The sequence below is a fragment of the Platalea leucorodia genome (genome assembly GCF_965183815.1).
Source record: "Platalea leucorodia genome assembly, chromosome: 1".
Lineage (NCBI taxonomy): Eukaryota > Metazoa > Chordata > Aves > Pelecaniformes > Threskiornithidae > Platalea > Platalea leucorodia.
This window is the reverse complement of record NC_138823.1, coordinates 25,193,692-25,219,431: the sequence shown is the minus strand read 5'-3', so window position 1 is coordinate 25,219,431 and position 25,740 is coordinate 25,193,692. Positions and strand designations below refer to the sequence as shown.

General features: G+C 38.8%; 1 protein-coding gene across 2 annotated transcripts in view; it reads left to right on the top strand.

Annotated features, from left to right (window-relative positions):
- Positions 1 to 522: 522 nt before the first annotated feature.
- The window catches only part of MTDH (metadherin), a 34,702-nt gene continuing 9,484 nt past the window's right edge, over positions 523 to 25,740 (top strand). Inside the window, exons 1-10 of one of the 2 annotated variants that reach the window (XM_082317056.1) lie at positions 523 to 1,223; positions 7,435 to 7,539; positions 11,760 to 11,841; positions 12,325 to 12,504; positions 14,045 to 14,113; positions 16,610 to 16,861; positions 18,810 to 18,896; positions 20,885 to 20,983; positions 23,328 to 23,452; positions 24,017 to 24,136. In XM_082317056.1, coding sequence (XP_082173182.1) covers positions 819 to 1,223; positions 7,435 to 7,539; positions 11,760 to 11,841; positions 12,325 to 12,504; positions 14,045 to 14,113; positions 16,610 to 16,861; positions 18,810 to 18,896; positions 20,885 to 20,983; positions 23,328 to 23,452; positions 24,017 to 24,136 — 1,524 coding nt within the window. In that variant the 5' untranslated portion in view covers positions 523 to 818. The remainder of the gene's footprint in view (positions 1,224 to 7,434; positions 7,540 to 11,759; positions 11,842 to 12,324; positions 12,505 to 14,044; positions 14,114 to 16,609; positions 16,862 to 18,809; positions 18,897 to 20,884; positions 20,984 to 23,327; positions 23,453 to 24,016; positions 24,137 to 25,740) is intronic. The other variant, XM_082317055.1, reaches the window with a different exon arrangement.

Sequence of the window (25,740 nt, the reverse complement as noted above, 5' to 3'; positions counted from 1 at the left end):
TGGAAATGCACCCACGTTACTGCGGGTCTGGGAAGGCCCTGCTGGGGCAGGGACACCAGCGCCGAGGCCGTCCCTCACCCGCTGCCTCAGCACGGCGCCAGGCGGCCCGGGGGCGGCGCGCTCCGCGCAGCGCCGCACGTACCGCAGCCCGGGCGTGTTTCCGCGGGGGGTGCCCGGAGGGGAGGGCGCGGGGCCTGCCCGAACGGCGGGAGAGGCGGAGGAGCGGCCACTCCACACCCCCACCCCCGGGCGCGACCGCCCGCCCGGGCGCCGCGTGAAGGGCCGCGGGGCCTCCCGCCCCGGCCGCAGGGGCGACGCGGCCCCCCGGCCGCCGCCGCCCCCGCCCCGTTCCCCGGCTGCCACGTCGAGGTTGCTCTCCGCACCGCCCCCGTCCTTTCCCGCGGCCGGCGCCGCCCCGGGGAGGCGGGGGAGGAGGCGGGGGCGGAGGCGGGCGCCGCGCGGCCGCTGAGGGGGCGGGAGGCGGAGAGCGCCGCGCCCGCCCTTCAGGCGTCACCCTCCGCCCCGCGCGCGGCGGTGACGGCGGCGGCGCTGCGGCAGCGGCGGGTGCTCGGCGGGGCGGTGACGTTGCGCGCGAGGCGGAGGGCGGGGAGGAAGAGGAGGAGACCCGGGCGCCTGCGGGGCCGAGGCAGCCGCGTCCCGCCGAGGCTTCGCTCCTGTCCCGTCCTCCACCCCCTCACAGCGCCGGCGGCTCCGGCTCGGGCAGGCGAGCGCGGCTCTCCTGAGGCCGCGATGCGCTCGGCCTGAGCGCTCTCTCGCCGCCCCGCCCGGTTTGGGCCTCTGCGGGGCAGGGGGCCGCGATGGCTGCGGGGAGCTGGCAGGAGACGGCGGCCCAGCAGGCCGAGGAGGCGGCGGCCCGTGTGCGGGACGTCCTGTCAGGCGGCCTGGGCCTGCTGCGGGCCGAGCTGGGCCTGGAGCTGGGCCTCGACCCGCAGGGCCTGCCCACCTGGCTCGCCCTGGTGGTCCCGGCCGCGCTGGGGCTGGGGCTGCTGGGGCTGCTCCTGGCCGTGGCCTGCGGAGGCGGCCTCCGTAAGAAGCCAGCGCGGAGCGCGGCGGAGAGGAAGGGTGACGAGGCGGCCGGCGCGGGCCTGACAGCCGGCGGGGGCCAGGGCAAGGCGGCGGGCCCGGGGCCCGGGCAGCTGCACCTGAAAGGCGACGAGCAGAAGAAGCGAAACAAGAAGAAGCTGCCGGAGAAAACGGCGCGGGTGAGGGGGGCTGCGGGGAGGGCGCCGCTCGGGGGGGAAGGGGTGAGGACGCGGTGGGGCGGGGGAGGCGGCGGGGCCCGGGCGCCGGCGGGGGAGGGGGGTGAAAGGCTCATTGACAGCGGCAGGACGGGGACGGCGGCGGGGCTGGCACCGGCACCCGGCCGGGCGCGGCCAGTCCTCTGCGGGAAGGCGGCGGGGGGAGGTCGCGTCTGGCGAGCGGCCCCGAGCGCGGCTGCTGCTCCCCGGGCCTTGTCCCCGGTGCCCCCTGCTCGGTGGAGCGCCTGCTCCGCACATAGGCACCGGTGGGAAGGGGGAGGACCGACCGCCGGGTCTGGAGGCCGTGGAGCTGCCCCCGAGCCGCCCTGCGATTCGGCCGGGTGATGTTTGCCCGCGGAAGGGAGGGGGGTCCTGCCTGTCTGCGCCGGAGCCGTCTCCTGTCGTCTGGGTGACTCGGGTGCTTTGAAAACCTGGAGGAGCAGCGCGCACACACGGAAATTACACGTTAATAGTCCTGGGTGATGAGGAGAACGCTCGTTTCTTTTTAGAAGCTTTTAAATGGAAACAAGAATTATATGAAAGCACTGGTTTTTTAATTTTTATTTATCGAGTGCTTGCAGGATTAGGAACCAGTAGTGGAGACCTTAGTATGGCTTAGAATTTCAAGCTAGGAGTTGCAGTCCAGGCAGGTATAGGCTATTGGAAGCAGCATTGTAAGCCTCGTAAATGCTGTGATGATTCAAACTTGAGTAAGGCTTTTTGCTGTGTCTTTTCGACAGAACACGTTAACAGCAATCTTGTGGTGAGCTTGCCTCAGTAGGAATATGTCTGATTTAGTTGTTACAGTAAGGATCATCTCCCTTAATAAGGAAATCTGTGTCTTAGCAGCCCCTTAGAAACAGATCATTCCTGTCTTTTTTTTTTTTTTTTTTCTTTTTTTTTTAATCCTCAGTGTGTGGTGTGGGAACCTTCCATCTTTGACAGTATGCATGCACTTCATGAGAAAACTAGTAGAATGCAGAAGCTATCAACTGGCCTTTTAAAGCTTCCAGTTACCATAGTTTTGGGGTTTGAAGGGATTGCTTCTATAGCTTTTATATTGCTAGTGTGTTTGTAATCCTATTTATGTCCAAATGGATTATACGAATGAAAGTGGAGCAGATGTCTCCTGCCTGTTACAACTGTGTCTTTTAATTATATCTTGCTCTATAAAATCTGAATTGTTTACCTAATGACCAGAAAAAGGAGAGAAAATGGGTTTGTACCTTCCTTTGAGTCTGTGGCAGTATTAAGACTTGAGAAGTTTGGGGCTGTTTTTTTTTAACGACAAGTTAAGGCTAGAATGTCTTAAGACAAAAAAAGCCTGCATATGCCACCAACCTGCCTTTGAGCAGTGAACTACTGAAGTTGATTCTGGAAGTTGCAAGGGACTGAATGCTGAGCACCAAGAAGAGGAAGCATTGTGATGCAGAATCTTTCCCGTGTAGCTAGGTCTCCATTTTAGAGAAGGCACGTTAAAGATGCAATAATTTTTCCATTTTGAACAGCAAATCCTTCAAAATTTAGTAGGTCTGTTATGCCTTCTTGAAAACAGAGAGTAATCCTAGAAATAATTTAGATTTTGCTTGTTTTATTTTCTTTAAACTCCAGTATAAAAACAAAGCATAAACTCTTGCAAGTCATCATTGAAGACATTAAAAAATGCCTAAACAGAAGATAGAGTGAAGACGTAGATGCACTGTTAATTTGACAATGCTGTGTAGTGCAGGGCTTCGTAAGAGCAAACTTTGTATTAATTTTATTGTATAAAACTTAGCTAACTAACATTTTTGCTGAATATAAGTACTTGTACTGTTTCAAGTTTGGTTTACTGGGGCACAAAATGAAGTTAAGGCTATGTATGAGCAAATATTTTCATAATCAAAAGAGTATAATAGTTTTTCAGCTATCAACCTGTCATTCTGTATTGTTAAGATTTTTAAAGTTATTTTTATAGTACTTTGTATTCATTATTTCACTGCAGAGGTGAAAGAAAAGCTTACCTTTTCCATAAAGAAAATGCACAAACTGAATCATTAACTGTAGTGCCAGTAAGTTTATACCAGTGGTGAAGTTTAATAGGCCTGCCTCATGTTCATTTCCCAAGATAAGTTCATAGAGACCTGTATTAGCATGTCCCAATATTTTCTGACTTTCACATGAAAAATTCTCAAAATAACATTGAAAATTTAAAGATGCAACAAAAATTCTTACCAATTGCTGCCGAGTCATTTTCGTCTTGTGTTTTTGTACACTATGATACTAATACTGAGGTCTGTGAAGGGAAAACAGTAAGCATATTATCAGTAGATGTACTACAGAGTTTGCTATGCCTAGGTCTAGATTTCCATTGCAGGCATTTCAGAAAGCTTAGAGCAACTGGTCTGTAACATTAAAGAGCACACTACAGATGCCTAATTAAAAGCTGTACGGTTACTTTAATACAGAATTACTAAGCTCATCATATGGCAGGTGATGCGTAACTCTCATCAGTCAGGATCAGAAATGTTCTTCACTGTACCCTTTCTGAGGAAGAGTATTATTGCTTTGTTTCTTGCACGTAGCTTTATTCAGTTCCTGTATAGGTAGGGTATGACTTACCTGATATTTTTAGTAAAATAAGTTTAGTCGAATAGCACTGCGTTGACTGGATACAGTAGCAACTATGAGATTCAGTTTATTTACTTGCTATGGGCAGACTGAGGAAGAAATGAAGATGAAATGGGTTAGCATTCATGAACACTATAGTTTACAGAGCCAGTTCTGGCTTTCTCCAGCTGCTTCGAGCAAGGTAGTATCATGGTATCCTTACTTTAGATTCTGTGCAGTAAGCCTGAAGCCTCTATTTTTTTTTTTTTTTAGCTCCTGGCAGGGGCAGAAATCTTTGTCTCCTGTCACAGAGTTCTTTGGCCCCTGTTAGGATTTTTTTTCCTTTCCAAAAATCTCTTGATCTTTAATTTCAGTTCCTCTCCCTTCTGAATAATTGCTGTGCCTCTCCTACTTCTCAAACCTGCAGCAGAAAAAGGTGAAACTTTTCTTACATGGCTTCTGTACAATCTGCAAAACGCCATACAAACTTGAAAGTAACCATCTTCTGTACTCTGCTACAGCTTTAGAAAGCTATTCACACCATTTATTTGTAGATACAGAAAGTACCAAATTGACTATGTACTTCCTATTGTTTGAAGTACACCTGGACAGTAAATGCTGCACATTTTAGTAAAAGCATTTGCGTTCATTTGAGAAAGTTTCATACTTGGTCTGCTTGAAAGAGCTTTTCAGGCTGTGACTGTTTTATGCTTGTTGCACTTAGAAGTAGACTGCATAAAGACTTTTTCATACTTTGAACAGATAAGCACATTTTGTGTATATGTTAATTGTCAAATTGCAGGAGAAGTAGGGGTGTAGAACTCTCCAGTGCTCAAAGACAAAACTGCTTAGTTTCTTTCTTAACAGAAGCTTGCAGAAAATAATACTGGTTACAGATTCTTTCATTGGCCAAAGATATTCTAAGTAGGCATATCTTTATCATGTGTAACTAAGGACTTTGGCTAATGTGGCCTTGTAAGACTCAAATGATAGCAATTTCATTACTGCCATTTGAAGTATGAAACTGAGTTATCCATTGCACTGTGCCATATTTAAAGAACAGTATTTTTCATTTTAACAGTCTCAGCAAAACCTTTATTCTACTTTTGGATTATCTTAAAGCCCTCAAATGAATGTGTGTGAAAAAAGTTTATTTAAATATTGGGATTTTAAGGTCATCAGGCAAGAAATGCATTCAGAAATCAGTAGTGTTATTGACAGCACTGTTTCTGACTTTTTGCATCTTCCCTATAGCTTTTAGGATGAGGAAAAAAGATGGCAAATAATAAATTGCACAATTTGAATGAATTAATATTGTCAGTGGATATTTAATATATTACCATAAAGCTTTAAACTTTAGTTTACAGTCTTTTGGGCCGTAGTTGTCTTTTAAAAATAAACATTTCTGAATACTATAGAAAAGCTTTTTTCTTTTCCGCTTCTGTTACTATCTTTGTTATATCCAAAAATGGTCACATGAATTTTGGTTAAAATTCTATGATTCATCTGTGGGCAGAAAATAAATGTGGAAAGCTTCCACTGAAAAGGAGACTATTACAACTCAGGGATACATTCAGGGAGAAATGTATCAAAGTACAAGTTTTTAAACATATTTCTAATGGTTGTTGTTTACATGATCAGATGATCAGATGGCATTTTAAACAGTCATGTGGATTAATTTTTCCAGAGGGTTCTTAATGGCTATGAATTAGTTTATTACTTCAGAGAAACAGCTGATTTTTTTTTTTTTTTTAATTAAAGATGAAAACTTTTATCTACTGAATTTTTGAGAGGGATTAAGGAAGTGGGTTTCAGTTTAAGGTATAAATGTAGTAGTAAAGAAGCAAAGCTAGGTACAGAATTAAAAAAGTTGGTTGGCTGTAAACATTTTTGACACAAGATGCAGCGAATCTGTTATCTAACTCTACTGCTAAATAACTTAGAAATAGTGATTCTTTCTCCAGTTTAAGATCTTAAACGTTATGGGCATTAACGTGGATTGAAAGACATCACACCACTAATAACATGGCTGTGCGGAATCTGGAGAAAATAGAGGGGTTCAAGAATGGATTTTTGGCAACGGGTTATTTTCGAGATTGAATATCAGGTCATTGGTATCCCTGTGGAATCAAGTACCGTAAGCTTCGTTGAGAGGAACTTTGGAGAGAGTTTTGAGACACAGATCTGTAAAATATACTTCATTTTCAGAATGCCGAGAGAAACGTACTGCATCTTAGATATGAAAAGTGTAGTTTAACGCTGGTTGTTGCAGGAGAAGAAGGGTTAGGTGACCTGATCTTTCAATTTCTATTAATAGTTACAAAATAAGAAGTTGGCATGCTGGCTAACTACAGTAAGCAATATTATGTTATGCACTGGTGAAAGCATGCCAAGGGTGATTTGTAAGCATAATATAACGTGGCAAGACTTAAATACCTGTACCAGTTAAATTGAGGATGAGGTTTGATATTTGAAGGCATAGGTCACACTAAGTTGTAATATGGCCTTTGTTTTACTTTAAAGCAATCAGGTTTGTGTGATGCAGAGTTAAAATAGCTTTTGGTTTTCTAATAACAAAAATAACTAAAGATAATATAGTTTGAACTTCACTTTAAAAGAAATTGCAGAAATTAAAGGAACTATGTTGTAGTTATGCTTAATGTCTTACTTAATATTCAGTCTTTATCTGAATCATTATGAATGTGCATCAGTATGAAACTGTGGACTCAGTATCGATTACTACTCTTGACAATTGTTTTTCAGTCAGTGAAATTAATGGCTAACAGTAGTATAATGCTTTGCTTATTTTCATCTTTTCTGCAGTTAAGCACAGTAACTTCAGTCATAGCTTTTTGTTAACAATAAACATGACTTAAAAAATTATTACATTTTTGCATAGGGAATATATAGGCTAAGGTGTATGCCATTGCTGTCAAAGGTGATGATAAAGACTAATTTAATGACTGTCCAGAGTTTTAACTTTATATGTTAAATAATGCATGCTAATTTTCTTTCCTTTATTATGGGAGGGGTAAATGGTAGACTAACGTAACGACTATAATAAAGTCTGTCTGAAAAGAACAATGGGATGTCATGCTTAGTCATGCTTCATGTTTGACTTCTAATTTCTTTTCTGCTATGAAGTTTAACTTGTGAAGGAAATGAGCTGTGAGGGATATGCATAGGTAGAAATTATTTTAAAAATTCAGCCCATTGCTGAACTACTACAAAGTGGTAAATGCGTTAATTTAATTAGATAATTTATGGCACATACAACTGTGTGTTCTCAGTCAGTAAGCTGGTAACTTCAGAAATTTACCTTTTGATAAGTAACTCCCGTGTTGAGTAGGATTGAGATGAAATGAGGATGCTTGTGTTTTCTTTCCTTTCTCATTTCTATGTTTGGTAAATATAGAATTGCAGTAGATATTTTGAGTGCCAATCCACAATTCTGTCTGCTTTACTTAATAATCTTGCGCGCATTTTTCAGTCAACAAATAGTTGCAGTTCAGTAATAGTGTAATTTGAGCTTTGCTTCATCTGCTTTCTCCAAATTTTTTATTTTTTACACTTATTGTTTACACAGCCTAATGGACGGTCTTTCCTTGATGTATCTGAGGATGAAGTAATACAAACTGTCCGTAAAGAAAATACAAAGCAGCCTGTGGACACAGAAAAGAAGAACGAAAAGGTCAGTTATGGATGTGAAATGACAGTGTCAAAGTTTAGTGCACGTTACTTCAATGTCTAATAACTCTATTTGTGATTTGAAATCCTGTTACTTACTGAGTGAAGAGGCATATTTCTTACTATGAAGAGTACTAATCTAATTTGGTGTTAGAAAGAGCTAAAGTAGTATTCTTTTAACTTCTGAGAGCATACTTTATCACAGACTGTTTGCATCAAGCAAACTCCCCTCCTTGCCGCCCTCCCCCCCGCCCCCCCAAACACTGATATCTTGTTTGCCATGTGAAAACATTAAGCCTACAGAAATTAAGTTTGTGTTTCATCTTTGCTGGCTTCTGTGGAGATGCAGCATAGTGATAGTATAGTTAAGTGCCTTGAAAATGGTCTAACAATTGGGGGACGACTATTCAAAGGATTAAGACCATGTGCCTGCTTATTTCTTTTGTCAGATGTATGCATTAGTGATTAGAGTTCTTAATTTCTGATGACAAATACGGGCTTTGAAGTCTGGTGTGAGCTTTTTGTTATGCAAATTGGACAGCTACATTAAAAGCATCTTTTTAAGGCTTGGTCTGTTGCTTTATCTAAAATGTAACCATACTAATGGCAATGTTATTTTTTGCATTGTGAGGCCTAATATCTTCTAGCCTTATCATAAATGCTATCATTTGTAGGCAACATATGATTTTCTGATAATTTTTGGCTTGGTTCTTTTGCTAACGTTGTGCATGAAATTTTCCTACTGTCATGGATTTCTGATTTATTTTCTTCAACAAAATACATTTATTCTAACTGTACTGAGGAGTATTGGAAAAATAAATGATTATGCATAAACAGTGGGAAAGCAGTAGTTGATTACTGTAATTTGTTTAGCTCATTCAAGCTTTAATTAACTTACTTGACTATCCTATAATAACTTCTTTTGCAGTTAGTATGTTGGCTAAAAGACCGTATGCTGTTAGGTGGCTATAGGGCTCTAAACATTTTTAGCATTGGCAAATAGACTTTTCTGTGAAATCGCTTTGCCTTAAAATTTCATGTTACACACACTTCTTTCTCTTCTCCATGTGTCACATATCAGATTGACTTTGTGATTTTTTTTTCAAGAACATAATAAAATTTGATCCTGAAGGAATGACTATATTTTTCTTCTCAACTTTCACTTTATCTCGAGCAGGTTTACAAATAGATAAGGTGTTCAAATGCTAAACTCGAGCTTTACCTTAAAATTGTGAACATAGTGATCTGAATTTTAAAATGTTAAGTTGAAACTGCAGCTCCAGGAAATCAGTACCACTATATGGATATGGATGCTTATTCAACTCGTTATGTTTTCCTATCACTTTGGCGAACCCTGGGCAAAACATGATTGCTTCAGGAGTTGATTGTTACTCTTCAATTAAAAACATACCCAAGATTGTAAGGGGTCCTGCGTACATGTCTTTGTATAGCTTCGCATGGGTGGTCTAAGTTAGTGGGCAGGATTTAAGTAGCATGTGCATTTGTGTAGAGATATGAATATATACGATCTATGACCTGAAGGGTATGATTTTCTTTTTGTGCTTGAATACATGCTTTCCGTGAAGATCACACTCCCTTTGTGTTTCTGTATTTCTTAGTTGCTTCAGGGCTGTAAATTTCATGCATGTTTTTTCAGGATAGTCATTTAAGTTGTATTCTCTTGTTCTGCTTTGGGGGATGGGAAGCCTTGGGTAGTGTCTGGATTGTGGCTCTTCATAGGGTTTATGAATCTCTTGACACTGAACAGTTTCTTCCCCTTTTTTCCGTTTTAGTGACTTGCACAGTACAGGGTGTGGTGGTTTTTTGTTTTTTTGGTTTTTTGGTTTTTTTTAGTTTTTAGTGTAAGAGTCTGTATCAAAGAAACGACTCTGTGGATGAGATTGCAGGATGTTAGAACTTCATTGGCTGTTCTGTTTGCAAACATATAACTGCCTTGTCTTGAATAGCAGAAATAAACAGACCATTGGGGGTGAGGAAGAAAGGTTATTTTTTCTATTGTTCTTGCATGGGGGACAGTGCATCTTAAAGACTTAAGAAATTTTGGCAGACCTGCTGAGTTCCTCCTGTGCTCTTTGGCTGGTGGCGGAGCCAACACTGGCAGCTTTCTGTGTTGCAGAAGGTGACACTTTGAATGAATAGGCTTCTGCAAAATGATCTGCTAGCTTGCTCAGTAACCTTTAACATCTCTTACTGCTTCAGTTTGTTACCAAGATAGCGACTGTTCAGCACTAAGTTTGACAGGTAGTGAGTAAATTGGATAACTAATTATGGTTCTGGTATCTCAGATCAGATTCTAGTAACTCAGATTAGGAAAGTAAATATATTTCCAAGATTTGAATTCTTGAAAACATTGTTTATTATTAACAAACTTATTTTTTTAAACTGTTAAAGTTTAACGTTTTCATGAGAAGTGTAAAATTTGATGTCAATACCTCTGTAGGAGCTATTTATTTAAGAAACTGGAGTTATAATTTGGAGGAGCACTCATCTTAAACTGCTGTCTGGGAGACTTCTGAAGTAATTTCAGGTGTTCTCTTAGTGCCAGAGGACAGTTGGGTAGTTACAGCTTTGTGGGTGGGAGATTCTAAGACCTCAACTTCCATTCTCAGGGTAGCTGAAAATGGGAGATGTAGGTACAAACTTACTAATCTTTCCTCTGCTTGAGCTCCAAGAAGCAATTCATAACTGTTTTTCCTGCTAGTTTTCACTTTCCTTTTTAATTCTCTCCTTAGAAGGTGCTCTGGCAAATAACTTGGCTTGTTCATATCCTTAGAACCAATTATTCTTGGGTTGCTTTTGAAACCAGCTCTTTTGGAGACTTTTCAGAAGTTAGATAGCTGGCATGCGGGTAAAGGAGTTCTACTGAGCAAGTAAGTGAGATAATTCAGTTTGGGTGCATCTGTATTGTGGGTCCCCTAGTGCAGTAAACCGTGAGTGAACTGTTTAAGTCAGCTTCCTAAGTGTTATACGTGTGTTGGCACAGCATTGCATATAAGCAGTGAAATTTTTGTTATCTCTGGCACTGCACTGACAAGCTATACTGCTTTTGGTATCTATATTGAAGCTACGTGATATTTTTGGGGATGCTAACTTAAAGGCATGTGAACTGCATGCCATTGTGGGCCCATAAGATTCTGCTGCAGCTGTGGTGATAATTTAGCTGCTACCAAATTTGAATTCTAGAGAGATTGTTATACTCTTCTTGGACATCTAAGACTAGAAAATCATTTAGTTTGAGCTCAGGTATAAAGCTGGCAATTACTAGTCTTACTCTGGCAGAAGCATGTATTCCAGAAAGACATCCACCATTCTTAGAATATCCTTATTTGAATATTTCAGAGACAGTGAATCAGTGAATAGTTCCCCTTATAACACTTGAGTGGATAACCATCTCTCTTTTAAAAGTCTGTTTTTTTTTCATTCAGGTTTATCTGGTAGTTCTTACACCTTTCTTCACTGGATTGAAAAGCTTTTCAGTACTGTATTTTCTTTCTAAGAAGCTAGTTAAGTCAATTTGCCATCACTTCAGCTTATCAGAAGGTTAAACTCCAAGGCTTTCTCCAATATACTCTCTCCCAATAATCTTCGGTCATATTTCATCTTTTTTTCTCAACATTATCTTTTTAACACTTTATATTGCTACCTGTTGCACTAAAACTGCTTGCAGAACTACTCATCTCTGTTCCTCTTTGTTTATCTCTGCTCGTATGGCCAAAAGCCATAACTGGTGAAACCCTGGGAAAAAAAACCTGTAAATCTATTGCATGAACTCTAATCACAGTTCCTGTTTTGAAGTAATTTTCCAAGCTGGAATTCTCTTACCCACTTTTTTTTTAAAGGAGTCACTGGCATTATTTATTTCTCCGTGTATAACTTTACACTTGCTTCTGCACAAAACAAATTTTGGCAGAATGGGATCTGCCTGCCAAACAGTCCATTAGTCGTCTGTGACTGTGATGCCATCAGCATAGCTTCTTCCACCAGGCTTTGTGCTCTGTAGCATAGGTAATCATTCCCTCCACCTGCCATTTGTGTACTGCCTAAGTCTTTCACGTTACTTCAATAGTCTGGACAGAGGGTTGTTCAGGAAAATCTGTTTCAAATTTTCTCCTGTATTTTGGTGGTGGGGAATGCTAAATCACTATGACAAGTGGTCGCTAAGTAATTATTAATGTGTTTTTTTGTTTTTTTTTTTTATTCTAGTCAAAGAAAAAAAAGAAATCAAAGGGAGATGCTAAAACAGTTCAGGATATGTCACGTCTAGATGGAAAGGAAGTTGATGAAGGTACTGAACACAAACACACACAAAAAATACAATTAGACATATTTTGACTTAAATGCCGTTTAAGATTTACTTGTTTGTGTTTCATAAAGAAACATAATAAACTCATTTTGTCATAACTCCGTAGTTGCATATTATATCTGGCAATCTGATCTATGAAAAAGCAGTGTTTAATAACTTCAACTGATTTTTTTTGTTTGTTTTTTAAGTTAAACTTACAAAAACTGAGAAAAGTCAGGAATAGTAGGGCCCTCATGTTGTTCATGTTTTGCTCTGTGAAGCAAATTATTACTGTATTGTATCCAGAAAAACTTACCTTTGGCCAGTTGTTCATGTTTACAAACTAACGTTGAAGTTGACTGCCATGTCTGTGATTTTTAAACTGAACCTGTACTCAGACTTCAGCTTGATATGAAACAAGATAAAACTCTTTCCTTTTTGCTTTCTGACTTATTTAGTGATGTTTTCATTTGGGGGATATTTTAGGAGCCTGGGAAACTAAAATCAGTAACAGAGAAAAGCGACAGCAGCGTAAGCGAGACAAGGTGCTGACCGACGGTGGCTCGGGAGAATCAAATCTCCAAGGGGTGGAAAATACAGTTACAGTATCCATTGAACACCTGATGCCTACACCGTCGCTTCCGGTTGGTCTCAGAAAAAATAAAGGTATGGTGGTTGATACGTCTGTGAACGTGTTCTAGAAACATTAGTTGAATGCTTAAATAGTGAAAATTTGAAACTGGATGTACAGGAGGTATATTTGGAGGTGTTACTCTTGAAGAAATTATTTCAAGCTGTCTAAAGGTACTTTTCATTGTGCAAAACTCCCCCTTTTTTTTTAGCTACGCCTTCGGGGAAGCTCAGGAGAGAACGTTCTGGAGTAAGTGGCTGAGGCGCTGGCCTCCACACTGGTGCTCTGTCAGTAGCTGCACAGCTGCATAGGCATATGTCTCCATTCCTTCACTTGTGCTCTGCTGACTGTGCCCTTTATGTTTCTGGAAACTTCAAACACACCCTCAGCACTGCTGCAAGCAGCACCAACTCCTTAACTTTTTAAACACTTCCTTGTGGGAAGGTTATGCCCATGAGTTCTCTTTACAGATCGTTTACTGCTTAACGTGTAGACATTTTTTCCAACATAGATTTAGTAGTACCTGTACTAAAGCTGTTCATAATGGTGGGGCACATCTGTTTGAGATTTAGTAATCAATTATTATAGCTAAGGATTCAATAAGGAAATGTAGGCTTTAGCTTCTATGGCTGCTGCTGTTTCAGAAAAAAGTTGCATGGGCTGGTTTAAACTGTGTGTAGGCACAGGAATTCATATTTGGCTGCAACTGAGAAATGGTTTAAGAAGCTAAAAGAATCTGAAGACACAAACAGTTTAGCTTTCTAACATACTTTTAACCTACTGATACATTTAGTGCTTTAATTAGATGAAACGTGATGTTCTAGCAAAGTGACAAAAAGATTGAGCCTAGCAACTCTCTGGTACCTTGTAACAATTTATTGAAATTTGCATGCCTTACCTGGTGTTTTTATTGACACTTGTTTGCATCTTGACTGAGTGCATGGTTATTGTTGTTGAGGACTAGATCAATTTTTTCCTGTTTTTTTTTTTTTTTTCTGTCCATTTACAAACAGCCAGCTTCAAGAAATGGTAATTCCAACTGTCTATATACTCTGTGGCTAGCTATAACTACTGTAACCTCTCTAGCCAGAGTCCTTTATGTATCGTATGTTCTTACGTATCACCGTGTACCAGACTAATCTGAAAATAATTCAGCTGTATCTAGTGTTTTCATGGTAAGGTAGAAGTTAGAAATAGCTATATATTTCTGAAATACTTAGAGCTGCCCTTTGCTTGAAAATGACAGCCTCTGTTTCAGATTTCTGCTCACCATTCTTGGGTAAACTAGCTAGAGTTCTTTGAAATGTGTGGTTACTTGGTTTATAGGCCGTAAGTCAGTTTTGAGTTCATTCTGTCTGCAAAATAAACACAAATAATGAAGAGTATTTTAATCTTATTCTGAAGTGTTCTGGAAATGTCTTTATTTACTTTGAGGTATTGATTTTTTTTTTTTTTTCCCCTTAAAATATCAGTGATGGATACTCTTTTTGAAGATACACATTTATTTTTTTGTTACAGATGTTGCCATTTTGAAAAAACTTACTCTAGCTCTGTTTTCTCTTACTTCTTAATCAGGTGATGCACTTCTGAATGCGCAAGTTAGCAGCTCTAAATCTGCAAAGGGGGAGTCATCAATTCCACAAGGTAAAAAGACTTTCATTATTAGGCATCCTAATTAACTAGAAAAATGTTTTACAGAAGTGAAAACACAAATTGTCAGTGCAGGATTTTGTGCAGTTACTGGTGTGGAGCTTTATTATGCAGCTGGCTTTTTTGGCCATGCAAATGTTATACTTCTAAGTTGCAGTTACTTCTTAGCAGGTTGAAAACAGTCTCTTATTACATGTAGAAAAAGGATTTGACATCTAGAATTTTCAGCCAGATTACCTATTATAAAAATTGTTACTTACAGAACAGTAAAGCTTATTCTCAAGCTCTACTTAAAAATTCTTTATGCTAGCTTTTCAAACTTAACTCACTTTTTGTGCTAATGAATTGATTATTTGCTCACAGAAAAACTTAATATAGATAACTACAAAGAGCTCAAAGATACCAGTCCTGATTATTGTAAAGTTTGCACTTGTTTCAGATTGTATACATAAGTTACTCAGTCCTTTGAGAGGCATACTTTAAATGCATTCATTTTGAAAGTATGTAAATATAAATGTATATTTATAAAGAAATACACCACATTATATGTCATACACATAATTGTTCAAATATTTGGCTATTTTTAGGCTGCAATTGACTAGTGAGTCTTAGCAGTTTTCTAATTAAGAGATACTTGAAGTGAATTAGTTTGGCATAATGAAATCAAGATGATTGTTTCTTTCTTATAGCCAACGTTAGCAGTGTTGCTTTAGCAAAAAGTAGTCAGTGCAATTAAGCAAGCCAACAAATGAGTTATTAAAAGCACCCCAGTCCAGAAAGTGAATCACTTTCTGCTGGTCTTTGAGAGCTTTACTTCACATGTACGCTTCCTGGATTGTAGCACAGAAGAAGGAACTGTATTCCTCAGAGATGCATAATGGGAGGACATGAGGCAATAATCAAGTTTCAGTAAGGGAAATTCTGACTGGCCATGAGGAGAAAAGCTCTTCATAAGACTGCCCAGAGACGCTTTGAACTATCACCCTTTATGATTTCCGGAACTTGAATAAAGTGGTATAATTTGAAGATAACTGTGCTTTGAGCAGAAGGTGGAACTAAGTGACTTCCAGAGATCCCTTCCAATGTTAAGTTTTCTGTGATTCTGTGAAAACTTCCTGGTCATATAGAAGGTAAATGTTTGTGACAGGAGAGTAGTATGATAAACACAGAATAATCAAGCTCCTGCTTCAGGACTCCAGCTGTCTTTTTGCATAGTTGCAAAAGAGTTTTTCTATCAGCTATGTCATATTACCCTTAGGGGATATTGACTGAGATGAACAATGTTAGTGCTGTGGAGTTGTATAGAGAAAGGGCAGTGTTTCTAGGTACAGCAATGGTGACCTGATGTCTGTGTTTGGAAATGATTTGTCTAAGAAAATCTAGGCATATCTCACCTAATCAATGCCTTGCCAGTGAGGCCACCTTGAATGTGATATGTTCATGCTGCCTGAGCTATGAGTTCATGTGAGGAATGAAATATTTGGTCTGTAGTTTTTGTTGGCATATGATACTGACTTACTCGTGCATAAGGTTTTGGCTGACTGTTTAAGTGTTACATTTGCAATATGCAGTTATTTCTTAATCATTTGTAAATGAGGAGCTTTTCTGTTGTTTACATTGCATATGTCAAAAGAGAGAGAGGATTTGATATACAGAGCCCTTTGCGAAAGATCTGTGATAGATCTTGGTGCTGGGTGGGTGCACCAGGTGACCATTAGCCTTTATGTTTTATGGGGGCATAAATTAAAAATAATTTCAAAAAAGTTTTATAATGATCTTTGTCTCAATGTACTACTGACTCCTCTCACAGTGTACGTTAAACTTTCTGTGACTAGTAACTCCTCAGCAGGGTAGACTGTTGCAGATTGACTTGTGGTCTTTTACCTTGATGTAATGTAAAATATATTGCTTATGAATTATTTTGAGTGTTAGATGATTTTTTTTTTCCCTCTGACTTTGATGGACTCTCTAGTCAATATGATAGCTGTGCTCTTTGCAAATTTCGTATAGTGCCTGGGAAGCATTTTCTAATCCTTGGTCATTGCTTTTACTTCCTGCCTAGAGAACTGCTGTATGCAGTTATGAAACAGAAATTATTCTCCATTTAGTGCATTGGATTTTCCACAAATCATCACCATAGTCTGTAAGAGAAATTACCTGGCAGTGTTGGAAGCACACCCCCACCCCGTTTTTTAACTAGAGGCACTGGTTTACCAAGATTTCAGCCCTATAAAGAAAGGGACACAGGAAGGAGAGTGCAGTTCGGGGCTGTTTTTTTCCTCACTCTTCAAGTTGGTAGGCAGATGGTGCATATCATCTGAACTGGAAAATCAGCTGAGACAGAGCAGCAGTTCTTCTATACCACACTGATGTAGCAAAGCTGCGAGTCATTTGTACTTTTTTTATTGTTAAGTGTATGTGCATGTAAGTAATATAATTCTTCATCCAGTTCTTATTTTATATAATGCTTTCATTATGCTTGTATTCAAGTTCCTCCAGGATTGAGTGAAAGCCATACAGTAAATGGAGGAAGCTGGAATGAGAAGTCTGTAAAAATCTCCTCACAGATTGGTGTAGGGGAGGAGAAATGGACATCTGTTCCCTCAACTGCAGCTGGGAAGAGGAAGACTGAGACATCGGCTTGGGGCCAGGATACTGGAGATGCTAATGGAAATGGGAAGGACTGGGGTGTAACGCTGGTGGGCAGGCCCTGGAAAGAGCGTTCCTTGTTCACTCCTATTGGTAAGCTATTCTGAAGAAAACTTGCTTCACTTAAGCATTTTTACATAAGTGTATTTTTTAGTAGTGAACCTCTTCAATAGCTTTATGTTTATATATTAAAAAAATCTTGGAGTGGTCTAGTGAAATGTGAACTAAGTAGTTTGTTTCTTCTATTGGCTTAACGTCTATGTCTCTGTTTACAGTTTAACTGGGTTTTTGGAGTTTATCTGAAATAATTTTATTTCTGTGAGGGAATCAATTTTTTTATGTCACTTTCCTAAAATTCCTAAGTCATTTTTAAGTGCAACTTCTTTTTTAATGAATGTCTTAAAACCCAGGTCATAAGTCTGTTTTGTTGATCCAAAATGATCAAATCAGCTGTGTTTGTTTTTGGCAGATGTTTGTTTAGGCTCCAGGCGTTAAGATTGTTCAACTCTGGTGGCATTTAGTGTTACACTGTTTTTCTCATAAGAAATTGTTTTTAGTCTTCTCCGGTACGTTTTTTTGCTTTTATCACCTGTACTGTCCATGGTAGTAATGGAGAAGAGAATTCTTCATTTCTTTGTGGGCAACAATCTTCAACTTATTAGTAGTTGCTGTAATATGGTCCTTCCCACTGTTCAGTCTAAGTGATCCTAGTCTCTTCTGGAAAGCAGTGTTCCTTTGTAGTCATTGATGTTGCTTTAGTCTACACCTCTTTTATTTGTCTCGCATATCTTGAAATGTGGTGCCTGAGGCTGGACTGCTGTACTATTGGAAGCTTTGCTGTTGCCAAGTAGAGGCAAAGGGCTTTTTTCATTTTCCAGTTAGCTGTATTCTGCTGTATAGTCTAATAAGGTAGTTCTTACTGACTGTGACCAGCTTGTTGTTTTTGTTACTGAGACTACATGCCTGACCAGGCTGATTTACTTCTGATAAAATGACTAGCTTTGTGGGTGAGGGGAGAGCAGTAGACATCTTTTTATGATGACTTTAGTATTGCGTTCAACACTGTCTCTCAGAGACAAACGACCTGGAGGAGGCAGCAGAGTGCCATTCACATCAGATTCCCAGGTTACACCAAACTTGAGGGGGGGAAACCAGTCAATACAGTCCGGATCAGGGGGGCCATCCAGAGGGACCTAAGCCAGCTGGTGAAATGGACCAACAGGAACCTGAGGAAGTTCAATGAGGACAAATGTGAGGTGCTGCACCTGGGTAGGAAGCACCTCTGGCTGGGGACTTACTGGAGAGCAGCTCTGTGGATATGGGGTCTTAGTGGACACTAAGCTGGACATGAGCCAGCCATAGGCCCCAGCAGCAAAGGACACCAACAGTATTCTGGGCTGTGTTAACAGGATTCAGTAGACTGGGGATAGTAATTATCCACTTCTTGGACCACATCTGGAATACTCTGTCCAGTTTTGAGTGGCCACCCCCCAAACTAAATAAATATAATTCTAACCAGATGTTTCTTTTGACATATTAGTGCCACTGATTATTTCTGCTTATTTTTTACCTTACACTTAACAGTCAAGTATATCTTAATTTTTAAGCAGTATCTCCTATTTGTCAAAAATTGTTCTGAACTCAGTTCTGTTCTTTAACATATATCCAATTTGCTCCAAGCTAGGTTTCATCCGCAGAGCTAATAAATATGCTTTTCGATAACTTAGATGATTGCAATAATGGGAAGAAGAAAAATAGTATGGGGCTGAAAACACAATTTACTTTTCCTTTGTGAGAAGTTTATAGAGAAGGCTGTAGAGGGAAGATCTTAGAAAGCTTGAGAATTGGTGTTCATATGGTCACATCTCTATCAGCACTGATTGTCTGATGTAATAAGCAAAGTAATGCCCTCAGTTGTGTGAAATGTTAACATGACTGGAACATCCGCTGTTTTTCTGACCCTATTCATAATTAAATAGCTAACTTTTTGAACATTGCCAGCAGTGTGAATTTTTTTCTTTTTATTTCCCTTCCTGCACAGCTGCTTGGAATGTGGATGCAAGGATTAATACCTCTGAACAGAATTCTAATTCTTTCTCTTCATTTGGATTAACTCCTGGAGTTTCTGGTATGTATGCCTCTCCAAAGATTTTTCCACTCTCTTCTACCCCATCAGGTGGAAACAGAATTTGCCAAGCGTTATTAACATGCATCTTTCTCATTGTTCTTTGAAAATAGTACTGGTAACTGTAAACAAGTGGAAAACATGTTTTATGAAAGCCTAGAAAGGTTTTTTGTTACGCTCAAATTATGCAATAAAGTAACTGTTTTAAATTGATAATCAAGAGCTAGATCAATAAGAAGTTGATATTTCTTATTTAGCCTTCCTGTTTGTGTGTTAAGTCTCAATAATGGGCATAAGAGATTGCTCAGTATTGCTGTGTCTCAAGTTGGAGATCTGAAGATTGCTTTCTAGGAAAGTCTGTTTACCCTGATCTTCTGGGAGGTTTGTTATTTGATGGTTGGGTTTTTCCGCTTCAAGGAACTGAAGCACTACTTTCAAAATATGTTCCGTAGGCAGGAGTTGAAGTCCTGAGTCTTTTCTCTGTATGATGGGTGGGAAAGCTGAGCTGGGGGGTTTTCTTGTTTTGACAAGTGAAATTGCCATAGAGTGCAAACCTGGCTTCGTAACAACTCTTGTGTGTTAAACTACTGACATAAGTGCTACAGTGATTTATTATGCAATAAAGGGATCATATGTCAGGTTTTCTGCTCTTGCTTGCTTACTCCCATTATCTAATGAGCTTGGCATGGCTGTTTTCTTTTAGGAAGTAGCTGGCCAAGTGCTTATGCACTTAGGCTGTGTTTACTTGCATTGCAGTTTACAGTCTTTTAACTGTGGAACTCAAGCTCAGTGTCCTACAACTCACATGAGTGCTTCATTCTCTGTGCGCATCTGAGCCAGGATAACAAAGAAGTTACAAATGCCAAGGTCTAATTTACCAGACTTTCCAAAGAACACTTCACTTAATGAAAACTTACAGAAACTTTGTCTTAAAGAAAAAGAAGAAACAGTCTTAATTGTACAGAGTTGTAATAAAATAACATTTCCCAGGGGAGACACTTGAATTCGAGTAGGCTAAAACTTAAGAAAATTTAGTTAATAAAGTGGGACAACAGACCAATCTGAGATTCATTTGCAATACCACCATTCCAACTTTAAGTGAAAGAGAAGTGTCAAGTCAGTGAAGTACATTTGTCATCTTTGATGCACATTAGCCAACAATGTTTTAATGCAAAGGGACCACGCTAAATATTTACTTCTGACTTGTGACTGGCTAGCAAAAAATGAGAAGGTCATGTCAAGGTTCCTGTCATCTGAGGTATCTTTTGCCGTGGTGTTTATAAAAGAGACACCCAGCTAGCTATGGTCCTGTTTAAACTTCATATCAAAAGTAAGTCTCATCATAAAGTAATAGTCAGTCTCACAGTTTAGGGGTCTTTTTTATTTTTTTTCTAAAATGGTTTGTTCGCTGATGCCTTATTCTTCTTAAAATATGATGTTAGATGTCTAACACTTTCTTTCATCATCACTGATATAGGCCTTACTGTTGTTTGTCACGCTTCTTTTATGTTCCTGAAACCTTTTACTTGAAATGAAAATTGGATTCTCAGTAATGAAAAATTTAATTGCTATATCTGCAGTGTAATTGATCAAGTTTCTTTCTAGTACTCTTTTCTTTTAAGCTTTTCCCTGTAAGAGTTCTTACTGATACAGGGTAATAATTTTACCGCCTATAAAATTTCGTTGCGTTTTTCGGTTTGAGGAGACTGCTGTAAGCCTTCCAGACTGCTGTTATTCACTTTTCCTATCTCTTTTTTTTCCCATATTCTTCTCCTGACTTAATTTTGTCTTCCTTCTTCAGTTCCCTTGTTTTATGAATATATCTCATTTTCAAGAGCCTTGTAGTTTTACTGTCCTGTGCAGTCCTTAGAATCAGGTTTTTGTCTTTGAGCCTTCTGTCTTCCTTTCCTACTTTGACTGGAATTTCTTTACCCAAGAAAACTCAGGAAGCTTGTTAACTTACAAGTACAATTTTATTTATTCCCTTTCAGGATCCAACAGTGAGTCAGTTTCTCAGGCTGGTACTTCTGATTTTCAGTGGGATTTAAGTCATGCTCAACCCCCTGTTGATGACGAATGGTCTGGGTTAAGTATGTTCCTCTAAAATGTTCATTAACAAAATTTTATGAATTATCATTACTTTAAAGTGTAGTTACTTATATTACGTACTTCTATTAGCCAGTTGTGAGCATCTGAAGAAAAACCTGGAATGTTTCACTTCTGTAAAGCTAGCTGACAATTTGAAGAAAGCAGGAAGAAGTATTTTTATGAATGATAATAGAAAATGTTTAATTTTAAGGAAAAATACTTGGGTATTGACACTCAGAAGTCAAAAAGAGCTCATGCATTTGAAGGTAGTTCTGGCTTTTGGTAGAAAATCTTGGTAATGAATTAAAACAGTTACTGCCAATGATGAGAAAAATCTATTGCAAGTCTGCAAAAGACTGTAGGTATTTAGCAGATTGTATTTGAGTCACTGAATTTGCTTTTACATGTTTGTACTTTACTGAAAACTTTCTGTGACATAAAACATTTGTATTTAATCTAACCTACTTTCTCATTTAGCAAACATTAGGAAGTTCTTATGTGTGTAGAAAGCATATGCAGGATAGAAATCACAGAAATTACTTGGGAATTGTAGTAAAATTGATGTTTACTCTCCCTTTTCTCCTCCCTGCCAATTTTAAAATATTCTTGTAGTTCTTACCACAGTCTCTCCCTAAACAGGGCTGTAGTATAATAAAGTTAGAGCCATTCCTAAATATTTACTAGTGAAACTGTACTTGTGAAGAAAGCTTTCAGCCTTAAATTCACTTTTTGAACTGCCTTGTAATTGATATCTTTATTCAGTCAGAATTCCAGTAAGAATGTTTAAGAAAAAAAACTTAGTGCCTCTCATTAGGTCATTGACCTGAAAAATTGGTCAAGAAGTTGACCAGAAAAGCTGCCTTGCATGTTACCTTCTCTCTAAGAACAACTTCTTGTTTAATGACTGCAAAAATGGAATGGACTGATGCAGTCCTTGATTCTGCCAGTTTTGGCATGACTGCTCTGATACCAGATCATTTTGAAACTTACCTTTTGTCTTTTATCTGGTTTAAGGATAAGGGAAGCACATTTCAGTTAATCATTTGAAAGTAATCAGTTTTACATATTATCAAAAGCATAATTTATTCACATTTCTGAGCATAGAATGTTTATGGCTATAGCTTCTGTTAATAGAGTAATTTGGTTGTAGATGTTAACTGATTGACATGTACGCTAATATAAGTGGGGAAATAATGGAAGTTTAGGCCAATGTGATACACACATACACCTTACTGCTTTATCAGGTTCAGGACAAGGAAATTAACTGTATGTACAAATACTACTGATTTTTATTATTAATAAAAGAGAATTTATTTTTTTTCTTGAAGCAACTAATGAAAGGGCAGTAAATAAACCGTGAAGTGTTATGTTGGGCAGTAATTGTTTTTTCAAATCAGTAAATTTTAATGTCCAAAGTAAGTGTAAATGAGGTAATATTTTTATATGAAAGCAAGAGGTTGAAAAGTATTATAAGTAATCTTAAGATCTCTTAGTGTAGTTTTGGTTTCATAATGTTTGCCAGTAGATTTAATTGGGTTTATTACTGCTTTTCATTTTGACTTAATTTTCAAATGCTTAAGCTGAATCCCACTGTAGTTGGCAGACCAAGTTTGCGTCTTCTCCTTCAATTTGGCAGAAATATTTCTGATGCTAATATAAACATGAAATGAGAGATGACCTTTTACAAAGCGTTCTGTTTTAAAATCAGCTTGCTGTAACTTTCTACTAAACAGACAGTCCAAGTCTTAGTTCTTCCCTTCAGATATTTTTAATCTTTATATAACTGACCCTTTAAATCTGTCATTCCTGCGTGACAACATGAATATGTGCCATGATAAGTGAAAAACAGCAAAATGGAGTAGGGACTTCGAGTCTTAGAAAAAATAAGGTTATTAAAAAAATGTGTTACAGGATGACTTTTGGCTCAGTAAGATCTACACTTCTAGATATATCACTTGTAAAGGATTCTTATTAAAGTAAGATTGATCAGTGTTCCAGTTCATCTTAATTTTTTCACAAACTAGGAAGAAAGTTTAAGGTAGAGAAGAACTCTTAAATTTGTCCCCCTTCACATAGTCTAGAAAACTACCTCAAAGCAATTGCATCTAGCTAGCTGCTGCTGTGACTAGTTTGTAATCAGATTGCTCTGTAAAATAACCAGGTCTTACTCACTACTTAAAAAAGTCTTCCACCTATCATTAAAATCTTTGTTTTTTCAGAAATATAGGAAGTGAATATATCTTGAGAACAATAAGTGGTTTTATGCATAGATTTTCTTTTTAAAACTGTCAAAGAGCACCTGTAAAGTAAGGAGACATTCTTGAAAATTTTTTTTAATATTTGTAGATGGACTTTCTTCATCTGATCCCAGCTCTGATTGGAATGCACCAGCAGAAGAGTGGGGAAACTGGGTAGATGAAGAAAAAGTTGCTTCTGTTCCTCAACCTGAAGAGATATCTGATGTTCAGAAGGTAAAAGGTGATATTTTCTCTTTAGCTCCAAGACTTTGGCCTTACCACTGCCATTTCTTAAAGTAATTTAAGGGTGGTGATAAAGGTAATCTCTCATCTGTTTTACACTGATAAGAGTAGCACAATTGTGTTTAATGTGTACACAGAGAAGGAAAATGCTGAAAGTTGTTATTGAGAAGATAGAAGCCACTTAGCTCCATGTCAGATCTTACTGTCTTACCATAATATATGGATTACCTTATCATTGTAGGCTAAGAGAGGATTTAGATCTGTTTTCATAAACAGTTCTTAACAATATTTAATTCTCTCTATGAAAAACAGCGTTTCCATGCCACCAGCACATGGTGCTCTGTTGCCTTTTTCATTCCCAACTCCTGTACCTATATTACCAGATAGCATGTAAAGAATGTGATCTTCCTAAAATGAACTGAACAGATAAGATTGTGTTCATTTGTACTTTTATATGCAATTAAGTTCCTTAATAGCTGTAATTTGTGTCTAGTTTATAGAAGGCATGTTTCATTGTCATTTTAAATGCTGAATACCTTGTATTCTGGTATGAAGGCCTCAGATAATGAAAGAGAAAAAGCAGAGCCACTTCTTCAGAGTTCTACAAGTGGCAAATCCAAGAAAAAGAAGAAGAAAAAGAAGAAGCAGGGTGAAGAAGCTAACTCTCCTGCACAGGTAAATGGAACAAAATCTGGGTAGTCTGAAAGGCAATTGTGAGGAATTCGCAGAATCACCTTATTTTTGTATATTGGTGTCTTAAGCAAAAATTATTTTGGAGAAATTAATTTCCTTATGGTATTGGATTGTCTACTCTTGTTTCTCAAGAGTTAAAGTAATCCTTCTCTTACTAGTACTTCCTTTATTTTTAATTATTCCATGATTGACTTTTGAATACAACATAGTTTTACTGGATTTATGGAAAGCATGAAATATGTGGAAAGTGTTTATCCTAAATTATTTATTTTCTATCAAATCAGGATTCTGTACTGTAGAGATGCTTCCAGGAGGAACTTTCCTCTGCCTGGGAAGCCTTGTCCTCCTGTCCTTTGAAAGACAGCTGCCTTGGTGGACTTAGCTAGCTAGGAGAACGAGAGAAATTGAAGTTTTCTCTTAGGCTGTCTTAAAGTACAATTCTACGAGAATATAGTGGTTTTCTGAAGTACTGTTGTAGCTTGATTTATGTGAAATAGTAAGTACCAACGCCTTGAACTCAGTAGGTGGAGCTACTCTGAGAGTCAGATTTGAATGAGATAAATAGTATTTGCAAACTGAGGATGGTTGGAGTTTTCAGTGTTACTTAAATAGCTTTTGAAGAATTACATTGAAACAGATTTGTTGTAAAAATAGCAAAAGCAGATTGCACTTCGCTTGGCAAGTGAATCATATTTGAATAGATGAAAACTAGTACTTTCCTAATAGGAAAAAGCTTTTAATAGCTCATGCTCAGAATACATCCTGCTTCTGCTTTGTAGTGACAGCCATTCATAATTCTTTACAAAATGTTAAATGCTCAGTTGAATCTGACTAGGTGAATTGGAGAGAGGGGGAAAGCATTACTTCGGTGATTCTTGCTTTGGATTTGCTTTTTATGATTATTATGTTTTCAGTCTGAGATTTTATTAAAACTATTTCAGAAGATTAAATTCCTATTACATAGAATTCTTTTAAAGTTGTCTATGTGGAGGTGGATGCTTGTGTCTATTTGCAGTGCAGTTTTTTGAGGCAAATTCGAACAGGGTACTAGGACTGCAGCTTTCTTGTAATTGAAATCTGTCATGTTCTAGTATCTGCAATGACTTGAAGTGTAAGTCAAGGTTAATAGGCTATGGTTAACAGGTGTTTGTGGATGTCTTGCAGGGATCTTAATGAGTGCATTGTGAATTTTTTTTTTTTCCGTTCCCTGTGACCTGCCTTTTAAGTTGTATATGTCAGATGGAATCCTACTGTCCACATTAACATGATCAGATTCATTTATTCTACCCATTGGTCTCCAACCATTCTGATTTTGTTACTTTTTCTTTCAATCCATCAGTCTATGAGATCATCAGTTTAAAGATGAGAGTTTCTCTGTATTAAATTTTTATGGAAAATGGGGGGTGTTACTTGATAGCAGCAGACAGAACTACTAATACATCACAGATAAGTTATCCTTGTTATAGCAGTTTAGTAATTTAACTTGCCAGTCCTACTTCAAACTCAAAATTTGTATATTTATCCTCTGAAAATTGAACATGTTCATTAAACAGCATCATCTTTCTTATTGATTATACTCTAAGTGT